The following is a 9,055-nucleotide window of genomic DNA, read 5'->3' on the forward strand; positions in this document are numbered from 1 at the left end:
TGAACAAAGTGTGGTTTGATGTTCAACTTAATTTTGGGCGAAGGGGAAGGAGGGAGAACGTTTTCTTAAAATGGACTGATTTAAAATATGTACAGACATGGTTTTTACATCAATGTAATGTACGTTTGCTAGCTAGCCTGTGGTTATGTTTCACAGCAACCAGTCTAGCAACACAACTTTTGTCCGGACTACTTTTTCTGGCGGAATGTATTTATGAATTTATTAAAGCAAAATGTTCAATTTAGATGTGTCGTTCCTTGCCTTGCTGTGTTGGCAACCGGTTTATAAAAGCAATAAGACACCTCGGGGGGGGGGGGGGTTAGTGGTACAGTATAGGGTTAGTGGTACATCAAATCTATGGAATAACACATATGGAATCATGTAATATATATAAAAAAGTGTTAAACAAATCAAAATATATTTTGGATTCTTCAAAGTAGCCACCCTTTGCCTTGATGACAGCTTTGCACACTCTTGGCATTCTCTCAACCAGCTTCACCTGGAATGATTTTCCAACAGTCTTGAAGGAGTTCCCACATATGCTGAGCACTTGTTGCCTGCTTTTCCTTCACTTTGCGGTCCAACTCATCCCAAACCATCTCAATTGGGTTAAGGTCGGGTGATTGTGGAGTCCAGGTCATGTGATGCAGCACTCCATCTCTCTCCTTGGTTGAATAGCCCTTACACACCATGGAGGTGTGTTGGGTCATTGTCCTGTTGAAAAACAAATGATAGTCCCACTAAGCGCAACCCAAATGGGATGGCATGCTGTGGTAGCCATGCTGGTTAAGTGTGCCTTGAATTCTAAATAAATCACAGACCGTGTCACCAGCATAGCACCCCCTCACATCACCTCCTCCATGCTTCACGGTAGGAACCACACATGTGGAGATCATCCGTTTACCTACACTGCGTCTCACAAAGGCACGTGATTGCCACCAGTCTAATATCCATTGCTCGTGTTTCTTGTCCCAAGTTGATGTTGAGATGTGTCTGTTACTTGAACTCTGTGAAGCATTTATTTGTGCTGCAATTTCTGAGACTGCTAACTCTAATGAACTTATCCACTGCAGCAGAGGTAACTCAGGGTCTTCCTTTCCTGTGGCGGTGTCACGTCCCGACCCTAGCAAGATGTCATTTTCTATAGTAGAGGTCAGGGCGTGACAGGGGGTGTTTTGTGTTTTTATATGTTTTCTATTTCTATGTTTGTGTTCTAGGTTTTCTATTTCTATGTTTTTTTTTTGGGGTTGATCTCCAATTGGAGGCAGCTGGTCCTCATTGTCTCTGATTGGAGATCATATTTAAGTAGGGGTTTTTCTTCCTGGGTTTTTGTGGGTAGTTTTCCGTTTTGTCTATGTACCTGACGGAACTGTTGGCTGTCATTTTTGTTATTTTGTTTAAGTGTTAACATTAAAAGGAAATATGAGCACTTTACACGCTGTGTCTTGGACCCCTTTATACGACCCATGTTACAGAACTACCCACCATGATTGGATCAAGCAGCGTGCCCGGGCTGAAATGGACACCTGGTCACATAGTGAGTGGACGGAGAGGAGAAATTGGACCTGGGGCCAGGTAATCGAGAGATACCGGAGCCTACCTGGGAAGAACGAGAGGCAGCCCCAAAACATTTTTGGGTGGGGGGCACACGGGTAGTTTGGCTGGGCCAGGGGTGAGGCCTGAGTCAACTCCCCGTGCTTTTTGTGGTGAGCATGTGCCTGCCTCTCGCACTCTCTCTCCAGTGCGCCTCTATAGCACAGTACGTCCTGTGCCTGCTCCTCGTGCTCTCCCTCCAGTGCGCCTCCAGAATCCAGTACGTCCTGTGCCTGTTCTTCACACTCTCCCTCCAGTGCATCCATAATCCATAACCCAGTACAGCCGGTGCCTGCTTTGAGCACTCGGTCCTCAGTGCGTCTCCCCAGTCCGGTGAGACCGGTTCCTGCTCCACGTACAAAGCCTCCAGTGATAATCGATGGTCCAACGCCTGTAGAGATGATCCATGGCACTAAACCTCTAGTGATGATCTATGGCCCGGAGCCTGTAGGGATATTCCATGGCACGAAGCCTGAAGAGGTAATCCATGGCCTGGAACCTGAAGAAATAATCCTTGGCAAAAAGCCTGGAGGGATTATAAATGGTCCGGAGCCTGTAGGGATAAACCATGGCACGAAGCCTGTAGGAATAATCCATGGCCCGGCACCTGTAGAGATAATCCATGGTAAGAAGCCTCCAGTGATGATCCTTGGCGCGGAACCTGTAGAGATGATCCATGGCATGGAGCCAGCAGCAACGGTCATTAGTCCGGAACCTATGATGACGCCTCCCAGTCCGGAGCCTCCGGCGACAATTTTCCGTCCAGAGCCTCCGGCGACAATTTTCCGTCCGGAGCCTCCGGCGACACTTTTCCGTCCGGAGCCTCCAGCGACGCGACGCTCTTCAGTCCAGAGCCTCCAGCGATGCGACGCTCTTCAGTCCGGAGCCTCCAGCGATGCTCCCCAGTCAGTCCGGAGCCTCCAGCGACGCTCCCCAGTCAGTCCGGAGTCTTCAGCGGCAGTCCGCAGCCCGGAGTCTTCAGCGGCGGCCTGCAGCCCGGAACCTCCAGCAATGATCTACAGTCCGGTTCCTTCGACGACGATCCACGGTCAGGTGGTAATAAAGCAGAAAGATCAGTGGGTGGAGCGGGGAGTACGCCCCGAACCGGAGCCGCCTCCTATGCTGGAGGTTAAGGTTATGTGGACTGCATTTGAGCCGCCATAGACAATTATCACCCTCCCTACCCTCCCTTTTGTTTTGTGTTTTTTTTGTTGGTTTGTTGCATTCGGAGTCTGCACCTTTAGGGGGGGTACTGTCACATCCTGACCCTAGTAAGATGTCATTTTCTATAGTAGAGTAGGTCAGGGGGTGTTTTGTGTTTTTCTATGTTTTCTATTTCTATGTTTGTTCTAGGTTTTCTATTTCTATGTTGTTTTTTGGGTTGATCTCCAATTGGAGGCAGCTGGTCCTCGTTGCCTCTGATTGGAGATCATATTTAAGTAGGGGTTTTTCTTCCTGAGTTTTTGTGGGTAGTTGTTTTCCGATTTGTCTATGTACCTGACGGAACTGTTGGCTGTCGTTTTTGTTATTTTGTTTAAGTGTTATCATTAAAAGGAAATATGAGCACTTTACACGCTGCGCCTTGGTCCCCTTTATACGACCCATGTTACAGGCGGTCCTCATGAGAGACAGTTTCATCATAGCACTTGATGGTTTTTCTGACTGCACTTGGAGAAACTTTAAAAGTTCTTGAAATTTTCCAGATTGACTAACCTTCATGTCTTAAAGTAATGATTAACTATTTCTCTTTACTTATTTGAGCTGTTCTTTCCATAATATGAACTTGATCTTTTACCAAATAGGGCTATCTTCTGTATACCACCTATACCTTGTCACAACACAACTGATTGGCTCAAACTCATTAAGATGAAATAAATTCCTTACAAATTAACTTTTAACAAGGTGCACCTGTTAATTGAAATGCATTCCAGGTGACTACCTCATGAAGCTGGTTGAGAGAATGCCAAGAGTGTGCATAGCTGTCATCAAGGCAAAAGCTGGCTACTTGAAGAATCTCAAATATAAAATATATTTTGATTTGTTTAACACTTTTTTGGTTACTACATGATTCCATGTGTTATTTCATGGTTTTGATGGCTTGACAATTATTCAACAATGTAGAAAATAGTACAAATAAAGGAAAACCCTTGAATTAGTAGGTGTCGCCAAACTTTTGACTGGTACTGTATATGGTATGTAATAACGCTCTTGTGTTTCACCATGAAGCGTATAACCTGGGCCACCAGTGTGTAGTGGAGGTGTTGGTTAGGAGAGGGGTGCTGTTGAACACACCAGGCAATGAGAACGACTCTCATATACTTGACGCTGTCAACACGGAGCTTCACAGAGCGTTTTGTGAGTATGGATAGAATAGAGAAGATGTTTATTTGTCCATTCTTTTGCACAGAAATTCTTTGTTTACCCTCACAGGCGTAGAGGTCCTATGTAATTTTGCATTCAAGTCATTTAACAGACGCTCTTATCCAGAGCCCCTTAAAGGAGCAATTAGGGTAATGTGCCTTGCTCAAGGGCACATCAACATATGTTTTACATAGTCAGCTCGGGGATTCGAACCAGCAACCTTTCGGTTACTGGCCCAACGCTCTAACTGCTAGGCTACCTGCAATACCTGCAACCCCAAGAAAAAATACCTGTCTCTTTTCATGCTGACTTAATCTAAAATCATTCACCTGAAGTCAGCATGAAAAGAGACTGAGGTAGTGATAATTTTTCTTGTAGCATGATGTGCACTAGATGGATAACTACAATCACACAGTAGGTGACACTCATTGGTTGTTGGATGGTGAAGTGTTATGACCTCATAATGTACAGACCAATGGAGCGCGGCTGAGGCATTTTGGTGTGTGTTGAGACAGGACAGTCATTAATGGAGAGCTGGAGGAGCAATTGCTTTATTTTTCTCTTTTTCTGCCTCCTCCCGCCCTGCTTCTCTTTTTCCTTCCTGCTTCTCTTTTTCCTTCCTTCCTTCCTTCCTTCCTTCCTTCCTTCCTTCCTTCCTTCCTTCCTTCCTTCCTTCCTTCCTTCCTTCCTTCCTTCCTTCCTTCCTTCCTTCCTTCCTTCCTTCCTTCCTTCCTTCCTTCCTTCCTTCCTTCCTTCCTTCCTTCCTTCCTTCCTTCCTTCCTTCCTTCCTTCCACCATTCCCCCCTCTCTTCTCTCTCCTCCTTCTATCCCTTCTACAATATATTTTCGCCCTCCATCTCCCCCCCATATTTCCTTTCTCTCTCCTTCCTTCTCTTTTCCCCACTCATCACATTGATGTGCTGTAGTGGTTGGCGCCCGGGGCCTTGGCGACGGAGGTTAGCGACAGCAGATTTACTCAGGTTTATCCTACCTGCCTGCTAGTTGTCTGCAAGGCAAAAGAGACCGGTTCCCAGACAATCTGTCATGATGCCACAAGACAAATGCAACCCTTGCCCGTCACACACTATCAATTAATCTAGCCTCCACACAAACGCAGGGATGCACACATGCTGCTGCGCGATAACACACACACACATACCCCCTGGCTCTCTAAGTCAGAAATTATTTCCCTGAAGGCTGGGTTGGAGACAGAGAACCAGTGCCATTCCTACTGGATTGATTGCCACACAGAGCTGCACAGTGAGGGGAAGAAGATTTCTCTGTGGCCATGTCCACTTTGAGATCGTCCATCTTGATAGTGCCTGCCTCAACCCAGCTCTGCATCTGCAACATTGGACAGACTGTCTTCGTTGTTTGTGGATTTAGATTACTTGGAAAGTGTGTGTTTGTCACGGATGGAGGCACATGTCTTCTCTGTCAATACAGATGACATAGTCTCTCTAGACTCAGAAATAGTTTGGATATGCAACAAAAATACACACTTCTATATGTGTGAAATAGGAAATATTAAAGCACCCACCAAATTATGATTATAGACAGACGATATCTGAGGCTACAGATGACATGCTCCTCTCCCGGCACTCCCAGACAAGGTGTTTTGGAGTGTTCACAGCTGTTCGCCTTGCTTCCCCAGCTGCACATAGAGCTGGACACATTCATGCATCTGGTGTTTCTGGTGACTCTTCTGTCTGTCAATGGCTTGGCTTGGATCCTCACACATTATGTATGCATCAGGATCAATAAAATAGGATTTCAATGGGGTATCTACTTACATATAAAACATTTGGCCTGTTCATTTATAGCAGGATTTGTCATATGTAAATGGGGGAAGTTTGAACAAATTTTAGGACAGAACTCTTTGCACTGTGTACAGTATGTGTGAAACTCTGAATTGATCAATTAATACATTTTCCCTCATCAATATGGAAGGCTTGGTTTCAGTGGTTACCCACACCCCTAATGCCTCGATCAGACCAACAGCGTTATTGTATTTTGGTACACCAGAAGTACATTCATTTCCAATGGAACGCTGCGTTTGCAATGTGTTCTGTGTGGTGCGTAGGTTGGATTTAATTCACTTGTATGAGTAACCTTGACAGAAATAGTAGCAAAAGGTGAATGTCAGTCTGATCGAGGCATTGGAGACACACAACAGCTGCCCAAAACACTTTCCATGCCTTTAACTTTTATTTAGCTACTTCGTTGGTGTGCTGTTCCATAAACCAAAACGATGCACTTCCTTTCAGTGTGTGTATGTGTGTTTGTTTGTGTGTGCGGGCGTTGTGTGTTTGTAGGTGTGTGCCTATCTGTGTGTATATATATATGTGTGTGAGAGTTTGTGTATCTATCAGTGTGTATGGGGGGTTTTGAATCCAAATGAAATATTTTATGGACCAGTGGACCTATTAATTGTCCCCCAGGTGTTATCTTTGCTGACGCCTAATCTTTAGGCACCAACCCGTTCTGCTTCTCCCCTCTCTTCTCCTCCTTTTCCTCATCCCTCCTTCTTCCCCTCCTTCAGGAACGTGCTGTTTCACATTGTCTTCAGTGTCTCTACGCTGCGCTGCTGCACACTGGATTCGCATAGCCCGTGTGTTCTTGTATCATATTGTCACCAATGAGCGAGTTCATGTTACCATGATCCATGCCTGTGTAACCCTAATCTCCACATCCAGAAAATCTGTATTTCATGCAGGCCAGCTACTAGATGGCAAAGGGTATGTCATGAGATATAAGTATAACCATTGATTAGTGTCAGGATACAGTATTTTGTATGGTTTGTCTGGTTTAAGTCTGACAAACTGTCTATCTCTGTCTCACAGGAATATGTTTGGTCTTCGTCCTGTGGACTATGCTGTGAACTCAGGCAATCCTTCAGTCAGCCTCTGAAGGATCCCAACTCCCCTCTCAGTCCTCCACCCAACCTCAGTAAGGTATGGCCATCAGCCCAACACTGTTCTCAGATAAAATCAATGTTACATTAACGATTTACTAAATGTACTTTTCCCCAATGTACAATACAACTATGAACAAAGGAGTCTAAAGGAGTTGTGGTATTGTGGGTAGTGTTTTAACTGGTCTCTGAAAAATATATATTTTTCTCAACGGGCCTGTATAAATTAAGGTTCCCCCCCAAAAATCGATGTAATATTTGAGTTGGTCTGTCTACAGTCTATTGTGTTTCAGGCCAGTGATGGGGTGAGACGGAAGGAACAGTTGGTAGTATTGGGCAGTAAACTGTCCCAACATAACCAGCTGGCCAAACTGGGAATCCCCCTGGGAGGAAAGAGGGCTGATGCCTTCTCTTGCTCAGGTAACTTACCTGTCCACTTCAACCTGCTAGAGCACATTTGTTACCTTAACTGTATCTGGGATGATCTCATCACAACCAAAGATAGTCTAACCATAGTGCTTAGATACTACCGGAAATCAAAGACAGTTTTAGTAGTGTGAAAGGAATCGTTGCAAAATCGTTTCTCATACAGGTACATGATGATACAGATGTCCCTTATATGTTTCTTGGAGATTTGCAAATCCTAGTAGTAGAGAGCAACAGAGAAGGCAGTTTGTCAGGTCTCTGGTAATGGCAGTTAGAACAGGGAACATGGCTGAATGCCTGTAAAGTAATTGAAGTCATTTCTCATAAGCTGTTTGTGACTTCTGTTGTGATGAACATTAGACTACAGTATTCAAATGAACGGAAAATGGAAGTGTCTCTCTGTGTCTCAAAGTCTGTCTTTAGGGCTTTGGGTAGTAAAGACTTTAGTGTCTGAGTGTCTCCTATTATTTAAAGTGAAGGCAGAGCAAAGCTCCACAGCATGTAAACCATAGAATTTAGCCCAGAGATACAATTAAGGTCATTTTGCAGATTGTCAGCCACAGAGCCTTGTTGACTGAAGAGGCAATAAGAATGTCTTACATTTTTTATTAGAAGAAAGTCACATTATCTAAGCCTGTTGTGAATGGGGGTGATTATACCCACGTCTGTGTTGCAATCACTCACAACAAAGACATTGCACGACACTACCAAGCTTTTTATTTAAATAATGTTCTGGAGTATTCTATTAAACTTTTATTCAACTGTCTATTTCTATTCATTGGAACATATTGTGAATGGTAGCTCTTCAATGAAATCCAGTTTTCTCCCATTCCTCCAGTCACCCATGTGGTGGTACCAGACGGGCCGATGCCCACCACCCTGTTCTCTCTCCTGGGTCTCCTGAACGGTTGCTGGGTCCTCAACTTCAGCTGTAAATAACCTAAGGCCCAATAAAATCTGCTTTGCAGAGAATGAGGATGGAATCACGGAATCCAGACATTAAAACGGACTTCAACAATATTCCAAAATGTATTGAACTGAACAAAATACATGTAAAGTGTTGGTCCCATTTTTTTATGAGCTGAAATAAAACATCCCAGAAATGTTCCATACGCACAAAGCTTATTTCTCTTGAATTTTGAGCACAAATTTGTTTACATCCCTGCTAGTAAGCATTTCTCCTTTGCCAAGATAATCCATCCACCTGACAGGTGTGGCATATCAAGAAGCTGATTAAACAGCATGATCATCACACAGGTGCAGCTTGTGCTGGGGACAATAAAAAGCTACTCTAAAATGTGCAATTTTGTCACACAACACAATGCCACAGATGTTTCAAGTTTTGAGGGAGTGTGTAATTGGCATGCTGATTGCATTAATGTCCACCAGAGCTGTTGCCAGAGAATTGAATGTTAATTTCTCTACCATAAGCCGCCACCAATGTCATTTTAGAGAATTTGGCAGTACATCCAACCGGCCTCACAACCTCAGACCGTGTGTAACCACGCCAGCCCAGGATATTCACATCCGGCTTCTTCACCTGTAGGATCGTTTGAGGGGGGAGGGGGGTGCTGAAGAGAATTTGTCTGTAATAAAGCCTTTTTGTGGGGAAAATATCATTCTGGTTGACTGGGCATGTCTCCTCAGTGGGTGGACCTGCCTCCCAAGTGGGTGGGTCTATGCCCACCAATGGCTGTGCCCCTGCCTAGTCATGTGAAATCAATAGATTAGGGCCTAATTTATTTATTTAAATTGACTGAT

The 9,055-nt window shown here is 44.5% G+C and overlaps 1 protein-coding gene across 2 annotated transcripts; it reads left to right on the plus strand.

Moving 5' to 3' along the window:
* The first annotated feature begins 377 nt into the window (after positions 1 to 377).
* bard1 (BRCA1 associated RING domain 1) lies at positions 378 to 8,402 on the plus strand. 2 transcript variants are annotated; one of them, XM_045707813.2, is made up of 4 exons: positions 378 to 3,948; positions 6,798 to 6,908; positions 7,162 to 7,288; positions 8,133 to 8,402. In XM_045707813.2, the coding sequence occupies exons 1-4, from the start codon at positions 3,892 to 3,894 to the stop codon at positions 8,231 to 8,233; spliced, it is 396 nt and encodes a 131-aa protein (XP_045563769.1). In that variant the 5' UTR covers positions 378 to 3,891; the 3' UTR covers positions 8,234 to 8,402. The 2 variants fall into 2 exon arrangements, with proteins under 2 accessions (XP_045563769.1, XP_045563767.1); XM_045707811.2 differs by having other exon boundaries at positions 379 to 3,948; positions 7,147 to 7,288.
* The last annotated feature ends 653 nt before the right edge of the window (positions 8,403 to 9,055 follow it).

The sequence above is a fragment of the Salmo salar genome, chromosome 25 (assembly GCF_965601325.2).
Source record: "Salmo salar chromosome 25, fSalSal1, whole genome shotgun sequence".
Lineage (NCBI taxonomy): Eukaryota > Metazoa > Chordata > Actinopteri > Salmoniformes > Salmonidae > Salmo > Salmo salar.

What these genes read in the sequence shown, in the direction of transcription:
- bard1 (XM_045707811.2), top strand. Translation starts at nt 3,892, where the DNA reads ATGAGAACGACTCTCATATACTTGACGCTGTCAACACGGAGCTTCACA. An exon ending in GGAGCTTCACAGAGCGTTTT is followed by an intron (nt 3,949 to 6,797) that starts GTGAGTATGGAT and finishes TCTGTCTCACAG; the next exon opens with GAATATGTTTGGTCTTCGTC. An exon ending in CTCCACCCAACCTCAGTAAG is followed by an intron (nt 6,909 to 7,146) that starts GTATGGCCATCA and finishes GTCTGTCTACAG; the next exon opens with TCTATTGTGTTTCAGGCCAG.